Raw genomic sequence first — 19,050 nt, 5'->3', positions numbered from 1 at the left:
ATCCTAAATTTTTATAAATCTAATATGATGTGCGTCAAATTCATACTGTTGTGGAGACAATTGGCAAATTAAATTAAAAAACTTTCTGTTATATATATAATTATATATTAAGGTGCTAATGTAGGAATGACTTTCATTGCATTTTCGTATTGCATTTAAATGGCTCTGATCTACGTAGATGGCTACGCCATGACTAGGAATGCCCCATAAGATTTAATTATGAGCTTACCAACTAATGTATACATATTGTTAATTAAAATCAGAATCTATATATGCTTTTAATTTCTTGCTACCCAATGAATATTTAGTATTATTCTATCTGATAAATAAGTCTAGTCAGAATCTATTTCCTTCTTCATGGCATCAATATTATAAAGCGATCTTGTTGTCATCTTTTCTAGGCTTGTAGTAAACTTAGTCGAATAGCTAGAGGTATGGAGAAGGAAATAGCAGATGATTTGTTTGGCAAATTACCAAATGAAATCATTTGCAGAATTATTTCTTTTCTCCCTTCAGAATCTGCATTAGAAACCAGTTTAATCTCAAGTAGGTGGAGAGGCCTATGGAATACAACTTTAGCGAAGCAGATCACTACAGATGATGATGCAGCTGATGCAGTTTCTGAATTTGTCTCTCACTTTAACCAGCTTGATCCCTTAGGGCATCCCAGAAAGCTGCAACTGCACTTTGGCAAACTTGGCGATCTCCTTTTGGCTACAGTTGCACCCAACAATAAACTCCGTCTGGAGTGTTCGACAGAGAATCTGGAAAATCCAAGGCATTTTGGTTGGCACTTGAAGCTGAATCACCAAAGGGACCAAACCCTAATTTCTCACCAGCCTTCTCCCTCTACTTTCTTTGTCAAAATTCTTTACCTAAAATCAGTGAGCTCTTTTGGCAATGAAGCAGTTTCTTCTATGATTCCAAGTTTCGAATTTCTTGAAAAATTGAAGATCATTGAATGTGAGGGGTTACAATCTTTGCATATCGAGTCCAGTCCAAGGCTACTTAGCTTGACCATCTTTGACTGCCAGAATCTCAAGTCTCTCCACCTCAAAACTTCCAAACTTCGATCTTTTCGATACCGCGGTTTTGTCCCTCATATTTGGAGGGAACATCATTTTAACTTGGCAGACGCCATGCTTGATTTCAGGCAAGGCCCCGGCTACGGCGGATTCAAAAGTAGCGACTTTGATCCTATGTTGTTAACCATTAAAAATGCTCAAGTTCTCACACTATGCAAATGGACTTTCCAGGTGTGTTTTAGTAATTTTTGCATTTTCTAGTCATGGCTGCGAACTATTAAGCTATATTAAACACACAAATATAATCATAACTAATTTTTAAATAACGACTGCATTATATATCAACGATAATATGGTGGAAACGTTGTTCTTAAAAAAAAATTACCAAAATGTTTTTTTATCGATGTTTCAACAATAATGATGCACGTCTGTTTTTAAAGTTTGAAAATGTTTTTGCAGACACTGATCTGGCCATCCCTTTTGCCTCTACAAGCAAACTTCATATTCTACAAGCTGAAAGAGCTATGGTGGATTGATAACTGGGAAGAAAGATTCAGCATCGATCCTCTAATATCCTTCATTAAATTATGTCCAGCTTTGGAGCAACTCTATGTAACTGTAAGTTTCTTTCACCCAAAACTTTACAAGTAATTTTGTACGTGGTCCAATAAAAAAATATGTGTTATCAATGCCCTTTTGTTTTTTTCCTTTGAAGATAAAACCCAACTTATATAATAAAGTGAAGTAATGTTGTTGAAAAGATTTTTATATTGCAATTTCAATCACTATCTGAGTTCCAAAATTTCAAATATGGCTCCTTTTTTTTTAATCTCGTGTTTGACTGTATAATGCAGAATGATCCTAAAAGCTACTGCATGGCAAGGACAGCTCTGCCCTGGAAGAAAGTCAATGCCCAAACAAAATTGGCCCATCTGAAAATGATAAAGTTGGTGGGGTTTACTACTGAAGAGGATGAAACCACTTTGGCAGAGCATATAAGAGAACGGTTGAGCCACTGATAATTAGCAGCATCAAGACTGAGAAAAGAGTATAATACGCTTATACATGATGCTTTCTTGTTAGTTATGTGATCGACTCTATGTATGTATAAATAATTTAAAAGCGTGTGCGTATGGTAAATAGGGATTGAATCAGTTTGTCAGTGTAATGTGTATGTGCTATAACACCAAGTTTGAATTCTCTCTACCTGTTATAGTTATTTAGGATATCGTCTTGTCCAAAACAACTAGTTTCTAGTTTTGACACATGTTTTTTTTCTCTTTTTCACATGATTTGCTTCAATCAGCCACACCCTAATTCCCCCCTTTTCTCCTCCTCTTCAAAAAATTATAGCAAATGAACCTGTACAAGAAGATCACAAAGCAAACAAGGCAATTCCACTATATAAAACGATTTGACAACATCAACCAACTAGCACTACTCCCACTTACAACATAAAATGAAAAATAACAAACCCTACAACAAAAAATATATGAAATTTGATTTAAGCCCCCCAAAAATTACATGAAATTCGATTTATGCCCCAAGAGGCCTTTAGTTGAGCAATTGCATCCATCTTAAACAAGCTAGCATGGACTAGTTTTTAAAAGTCATTAGGACCCTGTTCATAGATCCCATTACCGATGAAGATGTTGTCATAGACAAGAACTGCGGTGGCAGCACCAATTAGTGGGCTAGCCCAATAGACCCAGTGGTGCGTCCATGACTAACTGACCAGGGCAGAGTCAAACGACGCTGCTGGGTTCATGGATGTACCATCAAACACACTCCCAACCTAAATGTTGGCACCAACAGTTGCAATTGGTGCTACAATCCCTACAGTCCCCTTCTTTGGACCCACTGCTGTGGCATACACACTGTGTAGACCAAGCCGAAGGTCATCACAATCTCAAACACTAGAGCATTCCATACCGACATGCCGGACGATAGTGAGAACCCTGTCGTTTCCTGCAGGCAGTCGGGTAATTCATCAACAAAAACATCAAGTAGGATATTCGTACAATTAAAAGAAATGTAACAATCGCTCACTAGCAACCATTGAAGCATGTAAATCTCATATTGCATCAACGATTGAGAGTTATCCAGAGTTATTTGAGCGTGCCTAGACGATAGTTGCAAACACATCTTGTAAAATCAATTAACTATTAAGTATTGACCAATAAGCTCCTTAGAACTTACCCATCCACCAGTGGCAAACTTGAGCAGCAAACAACCAACAACTGTGCAATCCAGTACCAATTGCCCCTCAGAAGTGTTATGTTTCCACCAATGAATGCACCAAACATGACAGCTCAGTTTATGTGATCCCCAGAAATATTTGCACCCACTGAGACCGCCACAAAAGGTGCAAATGCATAAGCTAATGAGGCAGTTACGAGCCCCGACGGTGTGCTACTGTGGTCAAGGCATTGTTAGTAAGCTTGTCTGCCAAAATTATTTAGGGGTGTGATATCTATATATTCTTTTTTACTTCTCACACAGCTTTCCAATTTTCAGCCGTCAGATCGGATGAATTGAAAAATATCAAATAACATAAATTAACAAAGCGTGTGTGAAAAGTAAAAAGGGATGTGTGGATAGCACACCTCATTATTTAAACTTCCCTTCATTATTCAATTGAATTAGAAAAAGATATAAATAACACCACACGGAAATCTTAATTAAACAATATATATCAAGCTAGAGTTTTCCCGTCACATATTACACACTCATAAAAAGAGGTTAGCGAAAGTAGACGAGGCAACTATGGAAACTATAAACGTAAATTTTTAAGAAATGAACAAATAACATATATCATGTTAATCTCTATCATATATTACCGCAACAGGAAGAGGCTGACAAATATAGATGACTATTGTGGGAGGATAAAATCCGGTTTCGACTCATGGGCCAATCCAAGTCACCCAGGGATGGTGTTATGCAAGGTAAACCGTAAGGAAAACCCACGAGGAACAATCGCACGTGTCCAGGTAACTGCCTCCACTACGGATGATCATTGAGGAAGTGGGAAAGGAAAATATGACGTGGTGCTTGTTCCTGAAGCATGCGGTCATATTACGGAGGACCAATAAGGAAGTGGAAAAGGGAAGAGAGATCGTGATACTTGTTCTCCAGGCATGCAATCCTATAAATATGGAGAGAAGCCAAAGAACAAGGTACGTAAGGAGAACCCGAGAGAATCCAAAGAAGAGAAAAACCAAACAGCTGACTTGAGCGTCGAAGTATCTTTTGTAGGTACCCCTGCCCGGGCAAGTTATGGAGGAAGACTATTCTGGGATATCAGATAGAAAGATTTGGCGAACGTGAGGATTACGATCAAAAAATCTATGGAGGTATTTCTTCTTGTAGGAAATCTCGCTCCAACAGTTGGCGCCGTCTGTGGGAACCGAAACAAAATCAAACTAGAAACATGACTGGATCCGCACAAGAAGTTCCGAATCTTTCTGAAGATGCAGGGACTCGATCAGTACATACTAGTTCTCAATCTCAAAATAGTGAACCCAGTCTTGCCATGGAACAATTTAGAAGGTTAACGAGGGAATTGCGTGAAACAAAAAGACAGCAGAGGAGGCGTTGAAGAAGGCTAAAGCAAGAAACGTGGTAGAAGATGTAATCAGCACCAAAAGACAGTGTGCAGAAAAGGAAGATAAGGAGGGCAGCTCTAGTAGCGTGCCATCTAGTAACCGTATTGAAGTAACGAAAAATCAGGGCGAAGGGGATCACAGGGGAGAAGGATCGAAAAAGGTAATGGATGTTGATTTGCGAGAACAAATTGAGAAGATTGTGAAGGGATATAAGCCACAAACCCCGACAGAGCTTGCCTTAGAAGCGGCCAGAGGAATTCGCAAATCGCCGTTCACAGAAGACTAACTAAAAGCTAAAAAACTTGCCAAGTTCACCTAACCAAAGTTTAGACTGTTTGAAGGCACGACTGATCCTGTTGAACACATTTACCACTTTCAACAGAAGATGGCGTTTGAAGGAGACGACGAGGCCGTCATGTGCAAATTGTTCCCCTCAAGCCTTTCGGGATCATCTTTAACTTAGTTCAGATAACTGAAACTGAGGTCTATCGGAAGCTTCACAGAGCTTTGCGAAACATTCATATCTTAATATGTCTGCAATCGGAGGCTAAGAAAAGATGTTACGATCTTGTTCAACACCAAACAAAATGTTGGCGAGAGCCTTAAAAGCTACATAACTAGGTTAACGGAGGAGATGTCCACTCTAGAAGAATGTGATTCTCACACTCAATCTTTGGCAATCTGAGAAGGGGTATTGCCTGGAACGAAGATGTGTAGGTCGTTAATCGAAACATTGTCACTGGACATGAGGGAGGTGATGGCTCGAGCTGATGGAATCATCAGATTAGAGGAAGAGTAGCTTATCCAATCAAAGCGGGCCACCGCGACTAATGCTGCATCTCCAGCGGGTACTACCGTGCCTACCTTGAAACCTACACTCAACCTAGGCAAGAAAGAAGATTCTCACGTGACCCGAAGGATGGGTTCAATGAAAGATCTAGACTTGATCGCCTAAACACCTAGCTCACAGTGAGCCTAGGCAAAATTTTCCACAAGAATAAGGGAAAGGGAATCTTTCGTGCACCAACACCGATTCGAACACCGCTAGAGGAGAGAGACAGGAACAAGATGTGTGCTTATCACAACGACTTTGGTCATGCCACCAATGATTGTCGAAGCCTAAGGAACCAAGTGGAAGCTATGCTGAAGAAAAGGATGTTGTCACAGTATCGCGTAGAATCAAGGGACGAACGTAAGAACGACAGAAGACTTAAAACAATGACAGGAAACATTGGAGCGGACGAAAGATTGTTGGATATTAATGTCATACATGGTGGACCCCAACCCCCTGAAAAACAATGACAGGAAACATTGGAGCTGATGAAAGGTTGTTGGATATTAATGTCATACATGGGGGACCCCAACCCCTTGAAGAATGCGAAGCACGTTATCGGTCGCAAAAAGGGGAAGCCGAGAAGTCTAGACATGTTCACAACATAACATCAGCCCCTGAAGCATCCAAAGTATTAGAAAATCTCAGAGTCATCTCTTTTAGCCTAAAATACCTCGGAGGAATTCAATTCCCTCACAATGACGCATTGGTCGTGACGCTACGTATTACCAATTCAAGAGTGAAAAGGATAATGATAGATGAAGAAAACAACACATACGTTCTATTTTGGAGCACATTTAGAAGAATGGAATTAGACGAGAAAGAGATAAGGCCAAATCTGACTCCCATCTATGCGTTTGAAGGAACTAAGGCCCGACCCATTAGAGACGTGACCCTTCCTGTCACTGCAGTAGGTAAGATTCTTTTCGTCACTTTTGTCATAATTGATGCACCGAGTGCGTATAATGACATCATGGGAAATGATTGGATTCATCGAATGGATGAAGAAGCATCAACCAGATGTTAAGGAATAAGGTGTTTGTCGACGGATAGTCAAACGACAATCGACATCAAAGGGGATCAGCTGGAAGCTAGAAAATGCTACGGCATGGCAACAAACATCAAGACAACCAGGGAAGTGCAATAGAGCTCAGACTTGCATGGAATAAACCATTATAGCAGTTAGCAGAGGACCCACCACAGCAGGATCAAGAAAATGACGATCAGGAACCCCCGACTGTAGAAGCACTGTGGGCTCCCTCCTATCTGATACGGAAGTCGAAGAGTTGCTGAAACTTCTGAGGAGCAATGCTGATGTTTTTGCATGGTCCCATAGGGACATGCCAGAAATTGACCCGGAAGTGGCATGCCATCAGTTGAATGTTGATCCGAGTTCTCCTCCACATCGACAAAAGCATAGGAGATTTACGCCAGAACGAAATCAGATTATCAGTGCAGAAGTTGATAGGCTTCTCAAAGTTGGATTCATTCGTGATGTCTGGTGCCCAACTTGGGTTTCGAATGTCGTGGTAGTGGGCAAGAAAGAAAAAGGAAAATGGCGTATGTGTGTGGATTATACCAACCTGAACAGAGCATGCCGGAAAGATTATTTTCCAATTCCAAAAATTGACCAGACGGTGGATGCTACGGCCGGGTACGCACTATTGTCTTTCTTAGATGCTTATTCCGGTTATAACCAAATTCATATGGCTGTTGAAGATCAAGAGAAAACTGCTTTTATCACTGAGTGTGGATTGTATTGTTACACCGTTATGCCTTTCGGACTCAAGAATGCCGGCTCGATTTATCAGAGGTCAGTGAATAAAATGTTTAAAAATCAAATCGGAAATACAATGGAGGTTTACATTGACGATTTGGTCGTCAAAAGCCGAGAAAGGTGCCAACACATTGATCATCTACACAACACTTTCGGCGTGTTCAGAAGATATCACATGCAGCTAAACTCAGCAAAATGCGCATTCGGTGTATCATCTAGGTAGTTCTTGGGGCACATAGTGAACAAACGAGGTATTGAACCAAACCCAGCAAAAGTTGAAGCCTTGTGTAACATGACGGACCCGGTAACACCCAGAGACATTCAAGTGTTAACCGGGCGAATCGCTGCCCTTACTCGTTTCATTTCATGATCATCCGATCGATGCAAACCTTTTTTCAAGCCATAAGAAACAAGAAAGGAGATGTGTAGGGGCATGAGCAAAGGGAAGCTTTCAAACAACTGAAGAAGTATCTCACAAGCCCATTGTTATTGACCATTCCCAAACAAAGGGAGCCGTTGTACATGTACCTGGCTGTAAGCGAAAGGGCAGTAAGTGATGCGTTATTCAGAGAAGAAGGCTCGGTCCAACAACCCATATTTTAAGTGAGCAAAAGTTTAATCGATGCAGAGAAGAGGTATTCGCCCACTGAAAAGATGGTGTTGGCCTTAGTAACCACAAAGAAAAAGCTCTGTCAGTACTTCGAGGCACACACCATTGTGGTGTTAACTAATCAACCGACGAAGGCTATTTTATCTAAACCGGACTTATCAAGAAGAATTACGAAATGGGTCATCGAACTTAGTTCCTTTGACATAAAGTATCGGCCTCGAAGCGCAGACAAAGGATAGGTAATTGCTGACTTTCTTGTAGAGTGTTATCCTCGTGAAAGTTTGCAGGGTGAATGCGAAGAAATTGCAAAAGTCGACCCTAGTGAGATCAAATGAGAGCTTTATGTGGATGGGTCATCCAATCAAGCAGGAGCTGGGCTAGGGATCATTTTAATTTCTCTTGAGGGTATAGACTTAGAGTGTTCGGTTCGGTTGGATTTTCTTGCATCAAACAACGTGGTGGAATACGAAGCCCTGGTACTAGGCCTTGAACTTGCGAAACAATTGAAGATAAGCCGTCTTACCGTGCATAGTGATTCACAACTCATCGTCGGCTAAGCAACTGAAGAGTATACGACTAAAAATGCGAGGATGGAAGCATATCAGCAACTGGTTAAAGGGCTGGCGAATGGATTCAAGTATTTCAAGCTGAAGCAAATACTTAGAGAGATGAATGAAAGAGCGGATCAGCTAGCGTGCGTCAGCCACACAAGAGAACCTACGGGTAGCCAAAGTAGAATATCTGCATTCCCTAAGTATCAGAGCAGTGCAATCGGACATGATGCAAATCGACGGGCAAAGGTCAAGACTTAACAACCCGTTGCCAGAGCAAGCTCAAGCTGAAGATAATGATTGTTGGATGACGCCAATCGTAAACTACTTGACAAAAGGGATCCAGCCGGAAGATCTTATGGAAGCGAGAAAACTCCGAATAAAAGCAGTAAGATATGCAATCCTTAGCGACACACTCTATAAGAGGTCATTCTCAGGACCTTACCTAAGGTGTTTAAATTCAAGGCAATCCGAATGGGTTCTGAGAGAATTACATGAAGGAATGTGTGGGAATCACTCAGGAGGAAGAAGTTTAGCGCATCGAGCATTAACTCAAGGTTACTTCTGGCTGTACATGGCTCGAGACGTGAAACAGTATGTAAGAAAGTGTGACAAATGCCCGAAATATGCCCCAATTGTTAAACAACCCGCCAAGGAAATCAATCCAATCGTAGGACCCTGACCATTCGTAAAATGGGGCATGGACATCGTAGGCCCATTGCCGAAGACGCCCAAAAGTAACAGGTTCGTCCTTCTCGCCATAGACTACTTCATTAAGTGGGTAGAAGCAGAATCGTATGTTTCTGTTACGCAAAATGACGTTGTAAGATTCATATGGCGGAACATTATATGCCGGTTTGGCATAACAAGGGTGATTGTGATGGATAATGGTACGCAGTTCGACAATCGAAAGTTTAGAAGCTATTGCATCGAGAAAGATATCACATTACAATTCTCTTCCAGGAGTTATCCCCAGGGCAATGGCTAAGCAGAGAAGACGAATCGAACAATTTTTTATTGTTTAAAGAAAAAGTTGGAATAGTGTAAAGGAAAGTGGCATGAGGAACTCCTTAATGTACTATGGGCTTATCGTACCATAAAACGAAAACCAACTGGTGAAAGCCTATTCTCTCTCGCTAATGGTACTGAAGCGGTTATCCTCACAGAGGTTGGTCTACCTACGGTCAGAACATTAGTTGTGGAAAATGATGAGAATGATCAGTAGCTAGCCCATAACCTCGACTTAGTCGAGGAACAAAGAGAGATCGCCGCACTACGACTTGCGAACTACCAGAACCAAGTTGCCGCTTACTTCAACAAGCGGGTTAAGTCGAGAAGATTCAGGGTAGGAGAATGGGTATTGAGAAAGGTCATGGAAAACATAAAAGATTTGAATGCATGGAAGCTTGGACGCATATGGGAATGACCATATGAGGTGACCGAAGCCTTCGGAAATTGAGCTTATAAACTCAGGCATGTTGAAACAGGTCAATATGTGCCGCGCCCGTGGAACACAATTCATTTGAGAAAGTACCACATTTAACTTTTCGTGTTTATGTTTTCCACATTTAAATTTCTGTTTCCAGTAATGTTGAAGGGTAAACCCCTTTCTGTTTTCCTTGCATGTCAAAGGGTGTATCCCTGGATGTATGTTGACATCTCCCTATTGTTTGATAAATAAAGTTACATTTCATTCGAATCTTAGAATAAAGTCTAAAGCTAAAGAGTATAAACTAAGGGATGAGGATCGAATCAAGATAAAAAACATAAGATCGAGTGGGAAAAGAAAACCCAAGATCAGGGGCAGAGACCCAATCAAGATCAGAAATTGAATACCGAATGGGAAAAGAAAACCCAAGATCGGATGGGCAGAGACCCAATCAAGATCGAGAATCTAAGATCGAATGGGCAAAGACCCAATCAAGATCGAAAATCTAAGATCGAGCAGGAAAGGAAAGCCAATGGGCAAAGACCCATCCAAGATCGAAAAATCTAAGATCGAATAGGTAAGAATTAATTCAAGGTTGAATGGTTTCTGAGATCGATAACAAAAGGGTGAATTTAATATGATTTGCCTCCTCGAACACGTCGCGTGTTTGCAGAGGAAAATGAGGCATGACACGTGCGAAGGTAAAAAGCTTAAGTAGTGGGACGTTGTTCTCCTACCGTAAAAGAGAAAACCTCTTGGATGTTGGACACATAGTACGATAAAAGACAAGAATGAGAAGTAAACCTACTAGCAAAAAAAGGGAAAACAAGGACAACATCACTATTAGATATCCCAGTAGTGGTTGGACCTAAGGGGCCAACTTATTACAAGCAAAATGACACCTAGTCTAATGGGGTAGATAGATTATCCCAGTTTACGGAGGGAAATGCCGCTTTCGCCTTGGAGCGGAAATATTGAATGCTTTACTTAAAACCATCATGTATGCCACTTGAGTGAGCAGCAGACACGACATGATCCGCAACCATTAATTCCCTCCTGAGACGATCCACCTGGTGTTCAGCGCGTTGCAAGTATCTCTTCAAAGTTTCACGCTCGTTCAATAGTAAGGAGTAGTCGAAGCATTTGGGACAGCATAGGTGGTGACGGGAAGGTGCGCAAGAAGGACCCGCTTCATCTCCTATGTAAAGGTCGGGAGAACGAGCGATAGAGTCAGGAGCCCGAGTTGTGTAACTCCCTCCCGGATAGACCATTATGTCGGTAACCGGATTAAGAGCCCGAGTGGTATGATTTAGCCTCGGAGAGATCATTCCGCTGACAATGAAGTCTAGAGCTTGTTCTCTACCCGATCTTATTCAAGACTGGTATGTGGATTCACGAAAAGTGTTAGGGACTTCAAAAGAATAAGAAGCCCTCATCGGCGAACGAGAAGAGGAATTAGAACATAGCTCGATTACATTTCTAAAACCTTTGGAACCCCTCCGGGAGCTTCCTTTTTTGGGAACATCAGCGTAGAGCCGGAAGTGGAGCTTCACTTTTCAATTGTTAGCCATGAAATCCAGGTACTACTGAATGGCTCTCAAACACCCTTTTATATAGAGGCAATTCGAGGTTGATAGAAACGAAAATTCAAAATCTAAGGTGATCATATCTTATTAAGATAAGTTAATCTTTGGTTTGAAAACTCAAATTTAAGGATTAAGGATATTGATCACATTCAGTTAAAATTGAAAATCAAAAGGAACATATAGGAATAGTTAGGCAGTGGAAAGGCGAAGGCCCAATTTGTGACGACAATTGCGCGAAGATACAACTGAGATAGTAAGTAAAATACAGATTAGAAACACATATGGGGTTTTAGCCCATGAGAACGGATCACTAACACAAATGGGGGTTTAGCCTAAAAGAACAGACCACGCGATTACGTGAGCTACTGAGCGCCGAAACGATGGCCAAATTGAAAGCTTCTAAAGCCTAAACTTGAGATAGGTCCGGAAGTAGTAACAAACCCGTTGCTTAGGATAAGAGCAGAAGAAGCAGGTTGGTCTGAGGGTCTCCAATCTTTAGGATCCATCCATTCGTACCACTCATATACACCCAAGTCAATCCTTATATGGTGATCATACACGTCAGGATCAGCTACATATCAATGTTCCAGGCATTGCTGGCTTTGCACCCAACCAAATCTGAAGTTGGAAGCCATCTCCTTACGTATTTGCTGCATATTCATCTCGCGCTCAGTGGCCCTCGCTCGCTTGACCTCGGCCAACTCTTCTTTCGTGCGCGGCGTACTTTGGACGTCGCAGCATCCTGAGCTCCTTTCTGATAAAGATTTCTTACAAGAAGAAATACCTCCACAGATTTGTTAACCGTAATCCTCACGTTCGTCGAATCTTTCTCTCTGATATCCCAGAATAGTCTTCCTCCGTAACTTGCCTGGGCGGGGGTACCTGTAAAAAATACTCTGACGGTCAAATCAGCTGATTGGTTTTTCTCTTCTCTGGATTCTCTTGGGTTCTCCTTACGTACCTTGTTATTTAGCTCATCTCCATATTTATAGGATTGCATGCCTGGAGAACAAGTATCATGATCTCTCTTCCCATTTCCACTTCCTTAGTGGTCCTCCGTAATATGACCGCATGCTTCGAGAACAAGCACCACGTCATATTTTCCTTTCCCACTTCCTTAATGATCCTCCTTAGTGGAGGCGATTACCTGGACACGTGTGCCTATTCCTCGTGGGCTTTCCTTACAGTTTACCTTGCATAACACCATCCCTGGGTGACTTGGATTGGCCCATGAGTCAAAACCAGATTTTATCCTCCCACAATGCCCATTTTTTCCCTTTTTTACGTATGTAAAATAGGGAAAAACTAAGTTTTTCGATCACATGTGGCCTTGAAACTATGCTTTTTTAACCTAGCTAAAACTTTAAGCATTTCTTACTAAGACCAAATTTGTGGAAGTTGTTTTTTCTACGGGTAAATTTACTGAAGGTAAATTTACTAAAATCATTATTTTGTGTGCCTAACTCACGAAAGCCAAACAGGTTCCTTTGCTTACTTTATGAAAGTCACCTCACATCTTCACATAAAATGTGGGCTGACACCTTCCACGAAAGCAGACTGACATTTACGAACGAAGATTTACGAACGAGAATTTACGTATGAAGATTTATGAACGATGATTTATGAAGGCATTACGAAGGTGGACTGACATGATGAACAATGATTAACATTACGAAAGTGGACTGACATTACGAAAGGAGACTGACATTACGAAAGTGGACTGACATTACGAACAATGACTGACATTATGAAAGTGGACTGGCATTACGAAAATGGACTAACACGACGAAAGAGGACCGATGAAATATAACTGCGTAGGCTGTCTGAAAGGTTACACGTATGCGTATCTATTATATAAATCATTGTCCCATCTTGTCGAACTGACAAAAGCAGCAGCTATAGCTGCAGCGCAGAAGTCTAAAACACGTTCACACACTTGCGTGCATACATATAGACACCAATACCGACACTTGCCTTTATACACACACATATATATATATGCGTACTTTTGCGAATATCACGTCCTTGCCAGACTTTTGCATGCTTTTCTATATGTATACACACCAATATATATATATATATATATATATGCGTACTTTTATGGACATCATGTCCTTGCCAAACTTTTGCATGCTTTTTTATATGTATACACACCAATTCTGACACTTGCCTTTATATATATACATATATATGTTTGGATTCATAGGCATATATAGGCAAACCTACCAGCAACATACGTGTGCATATCTCTGCATACTGACATGTGGATCTTTGTACGTATTGTTCATATATTTGTGTACATCTCTATGCACGCATGTATATATATATATATATATATGTGTGTGTGTGTGTGTGTGTGTGTGTGTGTGTGTGTGTGTGTGTGTCATTACCTTGTGTTTCTCCATCCCTGCTTTTCTTCACTTCCTCTGCTTAGTTTCTTCTCCAAGCCTGTGATTTCTCGCTTCAGAGTGACATCTTAGTTTACAGGTATTTTTCCATTTCAAACCCCTCTTGTGAGAATATTTGAAACATTTTGTTGATGCATAAAACCGGAGGGGTCTTGAAACAACGTAAATCCGACCGTGAATCTGCAAGAAAGTAAATAACACAAGATGTATCGTGGTTCACCCCAATGTTTGGGCTACGTCCACACTAATATTGTATTTCTCTATTTGTGAAATGATTGTGAGGGAGAGAGAGCCTCCTCTGTGAGGATGAGAGCTCTGAATATGAGAGTGATGCCTCTGAAGGTGAGATTGAGGCATTTCCAATTGTGAGGGTGATGAGTCCCTTTTATAGAATAAGGGATCCTCACTTATTACATATTTGCCCCTTCCTTTATTACATAATTACATTTGAGTCCCCCTTTATACGAGATCTAAATATGGAGGCCCTAAGTATGGTACAAACAATAGTCCCCAAGTCTTCAGTCAAGAGAGTCTTTTAGCTGAAGACTTGAAATTCAGTCCATATGTGGGCCGAAGTAACTACATGTCGTCTAGATCTGAATACTCGATATGAGGCGGTGCTCAATCTGAAATGATGCTTAACTAGAAGTAGCACATGTTGCGAGACTGCTCGGCTTGTGGCTTATGTTGCCTTGGTTGGTTTGGCTTGTGGTGTTGAAGGTGAGGGAGTCCCTTTTATAGAATAAGAGCTCGCTCCTCAATACATAAGTGATGGGTTAGGAGTGATGCTCACGGCGAGCCAGTTGCTCAGCAGGCGGTGATACTCTCTAATGATGGTGAGGGAATCCCTTTTATAGAATAAGGGCTCGCTCCTCAATACATAAGTAATGGGTGCTCTCTAATGAAAGTGAGGGAGTCCCTTTTATAGAATAAGGGTTCGCTCATCAGTACATAAATAATGGGCTAGAGTCTCCCAAGTATTTTTCATGAAGCCCAATATATGGTACATATTGTAGTCCCCCAAGTCTTCAGTCAATAGAGTCTGTTGGTTGGAGACTTCAAATTGAATCCATGTATGGGCCAAAGTGGCGGTTGTTCGGAGGTGGTATTTGTACACCCTGCACTAAAGCTTTATAGGTGAAGCTTTGCAAGTGAAGCTTTGAAGCTGGAGCTTTTGGAAATGAAGCTTTGAAAGCTGAAGCTCTGTAAATGAAGCTTTCGAAGCTAAAGCTCTGTAAATGAAGCTTTTGAAGCTGATTGACATGAGTGATGCTTATGAATGTTTATGTTGATTGACATGAGTGATGCTCATGAATGTTGACATGAGTGATGCTCATGGATGTTGACATGAGTGATGCTCATGAATGTTGATATGAATGATGGTCATGAATGTTTATGTATGATTGACATGAGTGATGCTCATGAATGTTTATGTATGATTGACATGAGTGATGCTCATGTATAATTTTGGAGTACTGGACGTACTTTTGATCACCTGGTTTGTGATAATAGCAGCAGGCTGCCGAATAATTTTAGAGTACTGGGTGTACTTTTGATCACCTGGTTGGTGGTAATAGCAGCAGGTTGCCGAATAATTTTTAGAGTACTGGGCGTACTTTTGATTACCTGGTTTGGTGATAATAGCGGCAGGCTGCCGAATAATTTTTAGAGTACTGGACGTACTTTTGATCACCTGGTTGGTGATAATAGAGGGCCTGACTCTTTTGGGTATATGGGCCTTCGCCCTCCACATAACGTTCCAGCCCATTATTTTGGGCTTGCCCTTTTTTTTTTTATTTTTTTTATTATTAACCTCTGATGGGGTTTATACAGATGTCTCCGAAAGATACAAAAAATAAATCACATCATTCAAAAATAAATATGATCCTCAGCTCAATGGGTCACGCCCATAATTCCCTTTTCTGCATGCCATCACCACCGCAATTATGTCTTATTCTTTTTATCTTCTTTTGCTTTCTGCTTTTACTTTCCTCTTTTCTTTTCTGCTTTTCTTTTGCTTTCTTCGAAAATGGGAACATGCATGATGAAAGTGTGGGCATCTTCTTTGTTTTTTTTTCCTCTTCTGCTTGTTAGTTGTAAAGATCAGTATACTCCAGCTGTAAAAGGGCTGCATACTGACCCACGCCCCCAAAGGCAGCGGTAATCAATATGTTCTTTTGCTGGCCGCATCCGTCCAGCTTGATCCCAGCAGATTCCGTGAGACATTGGTGAGCTGTGAGGGCAGCAACATGTCAGCCTGCACCTTCACCTTCAGCACGAAACCTTTAATCCGCAGAGACAGTCGAATCTCGGAGACGCAATTTGGAGGTTCAAATCGGGAAAGAAGAAGGAGATTTGGAGGTAAAAGCGAAAGAAAAGGTTGAAAAAAAAATGTTGACCGTCTAATCTGACAAGAAACCCATCAATTCAAATTTCCTAATCACATAGAAGATCGAACGGATTACGATGATGCTGATGTTGCATGCAGAAAAAACCAAAGGCTTTTATTTTGGAGCGAAACAAATGGGAGATCTCCAGGAGATTGAATCAGTGTTGTAGACGGCGGATCAGACAATTGATCTTTTTTTTTCTTTTTTTTAGGGGGAGGGGGAATTTTTGCTTTTGTGCTTCTTTTTTTGGGTGAGATATTGGAAATAATTAACTGGAAGAGGAACGGCAAGGGATTGAGGGCTCGGAATGCCGAAAAAAAAATGTCGTCAATGGCCGAAACAGAGTGGAGCTGTGCCACCGCCGCCGACGACCAATCTTCAGAAAGGTACAAACTTTGTGCCTGAACTGCCATATTTTTTTTTTTCTCTCGGACAACCTTAATCTTTTGCCTTCACATATTTCAAGGGACTTTTTAATAAGAAACAAAATGGGGCAGGTTTGATAAAGTTGGAGGGTTTAATGTTCTTGAGAAATCCAGTTCGAATCTCTGGACCCTTCTTCAACGGCGACAGCGCCTCGGGTAGCCTCAAACTCCAAGATCTCGGAACCATCAGCGGCTTTGGCTGCACCACATGGTGACCTGCTTTCTCTCCATTTTACAAGTCTGCTCCTCACCCAAAACTCAGCCAGTGCCAACCCCCAAGGCCAACAGCTTTCTTGACCACGCCTTGAAGACCTACCAAAATAGACTTTGTTTAATTGTTTCCAGTGACAATAACCTTTGTGTGCCTGGGAAGAACTGAAAGTTCCTCATCCCCGCTTTCTTCGCGAAAAGGCGATAGAATCCGAGAACCACAGAGCTCTGCCTCCAGCATTCTTCCCACTCCAACTTTGTTCCTTTCTTTATGAATGTGAGTAATTCTTGAGCTCTGACACGAAATCTTTAGGGAAATCTTCAATGCCAAACATAGAATTTCAATCACTGGTTCACGGGCTAAGATTGATCACATTAAATGAAGCACTATTTCCTTCAGATCAAAGATATATGCTTTTAACCAAGCTTCTCTCTACATGCAAAACCTGTTTGGATGCCGAGAAAATAATAGGAAGCTCTGAGAAAAACCCAGGTAAGAAAAAGTACCCAAAACAAGTTTTTGAATAATTTGGAGTGACCTTGAAGACTGGAGAAATGGAGGATTTGCAGATTGTGAAAAATGCAGAAGCTTTTTTAAGAATGAGTGAAAAGGATTGGAATTTGCTGATGAGAGAGAAAGTAAAGAGAGAGTGTGTGGTGTTCTTGGTTTTTGTGATTTGTTTTCTGGGAAAGCTTTGGGTTGTTGGGTTTTTGCAGATTCACGGTGGAGGTGAAAAAATGAAAGAGAACCGACATAGCTTTTCGTGTCGATTTCCCACAAACGGCGCCAAATGTTGATGCACAAAACCGGAGGGGTCTTGGAACAACGTAAATCTGACCGTGAATTTGCAAGAAAGTAAATAACACAAGATGTATCGTGGTTCACCCCAATGTTTGGGCTACGTCCACACTAATATTGTATTTCTTTGTTTGTGAGAGGATTGTGAGGGAGAGAGAGCCTCCTCTGTGAGGATGAGAGCTCTGAATATGAGAGTGAGGCCTTTCCAATTGTGAGGGTGAGGAGTCCCTTTTATAGAATAAGGGCTCCTCACTTATTACATATTTCCCCCTTCCTTTATTACATATTTGCCTATTCTTTTATTACATAATTACATTTGAGTCCCCCGAGTATTTATACGAGATCTAAACACGGATGCCCTAAGTATGGTACAAACACATTCCACTTATGTTTACGAGCACAAATTCCTCTTCTGTCTTATCTAACCAATTTTGGCCATTAAGTTTCCCACCCGTTTATCATGACGAGACGTACACCCTGGTCTAAATATGGTGGTACTCCACCACACTTCGAAATTGTCAAGGCTCGTGACCTAGGTCATGCTCCAAATGACATACACCTTAGCCCATTTCCTGCCAGAGGCGACATGTATTCGGGCCTCGGTATCCCAACCAGGTCTACCTTTTTGTCTCCAGATCACTTAGGGATCATTAGTTTCCCGCTCCACCCCATGATTCATCTCATCTTATTCTTCACCAATACTCACCCTATGCAACTGAACCTGAACTCTTACTTGATTATGTCGACCTTTCTGACATTTGGGTCTGAAGCTAGGTGTATCCTTAGGTTTTAGGGATTTTCTCTATCTCTTCGACTTGACGGTTATTAAGGGTGAAACTAGCTTCTTTAATTTTAAACCTAGATATCATAAGAGATTCTTGTCATTGGGCCCTTCGAGAGAATCCAGAGAAGAGCAAAACCAATCAGCTGACTTGAGCGTCGGAGTATCTTTTGCAGGTATCCCCGTTCGGGCAAGTTACGGAGGAAGACTATTCTGGGATATCAGAGAGAAAGATTCGGCGAACGTGAGGATTACGGTCAACAAATCTATGAAGGTATTTCTTCTTGGAAATCTCGCTCCAACAACTATTGAATCCTAAAATCGTAAGCTCTTATGTATAATATGTCAATCCAAGTGAGCCGAACTCGAAAAATATCTACATAGAAATTGTTAAATTGGGGACTTACTGAAACCCATGCCAGAGCCTTCACCAGCAAAAACAAAAATAAGCATGGAGAAAAACTCACCAAACGCAGCCCGAATTGCATCAGGGTGGCTTTGCCTGCCCCGTCGTTCCAACTGCAATTCTGTTGATCGGCATTTTGGTAAATGGCTGGCTTTCTTATTTGTTCTCTCCTAAATTGCTCAAGAGCTTAGAAACCCCCAGTGTTCTTCTGCTTAA

General features: G+C 41.3%; 1 protein-coding gene and 1 pseudogene across 1 annotated transcript; one reads left to right on the top strand and one right to left on the bottom strand.

Moving 5' to 3' along the window:
- The first annotated feature begins 322 nt into the window (after positions 1 to 322).
- Positions 323 to 2,292, top strand: LOC126629770 (F-box protein At2g39490-like). The gene is made up of 3 exons (XM_050299886.1): positions 323 to 1,256; positions 1,485 to 1,643; positions 1,880 to 2,292. The coding sequence occupies exons 1-3, from the start codon at positions 435 to 437 to the stop codon at positions 2,042 to 2,044; spliced, it is 1,146 nt and encodes a 381-aa protein (XP_050155843.1). The 5' UTR covers positions 323 to 434; the 3' UTR covers positions 2,045 to 2,292.
- Positions 2,293 to 2,628: 336 nt separating this feature from the next.
- On the bottom strand, positions 2,629 to 18,969 carry LOC126629778 (aquaporin TIP1-3-like; annotated as a pseudogene).
- Positions 18,970 to 19,050: the final 81 nt, after the last annotated feature.

The sequence above is a fragment of the Malus sylvestris genome, chromosome 7 (genome assembly GCF_916048215.2).
Source record: "Malus sylvestris chromosome 7, drMalSylv7.2, whole genome shotgun sequence".
Classification (NCBI taxonomy): domain Eukaryota; kingdom Viridiplantae; phylum Streptophyta; class Magnoliopsida; order Rosales; family Rosaceae; genus Malus; species Malus sylvestris.
Note: the sequence above shows the minus strand (reverse complement) of the source record. Positions and strands in the feature narration are given on the sequence as shown.

What these genes read in the sequence shown, in the direction of transcription:
- LOC126629770 (XM_050299886.1), top strand. Translation starts at nt 435, where the DNA reads ATGGAGAAGGAAATAGCAGATGATTTGTTTGGCAAATTACCAAATGAA. An exon ending in TATGCAAATGGACTTTCCAG is followed by an intron (nt 1,257 to 1,484) that starts GTGTGTTTTAGT and finishes ATGTTTTTGCAG; the next exon opens with ACACTGATCTGGCCATCCCT. An exon ending in TGGAGCAACTCTATGTAACT is followed by an intron (nt 1,644 to 1,879) that starts GTAAGTTTCTTT and finishes TGTATAATGCAG; the next exon opens with AATGATCCTAAAAGCTACTG.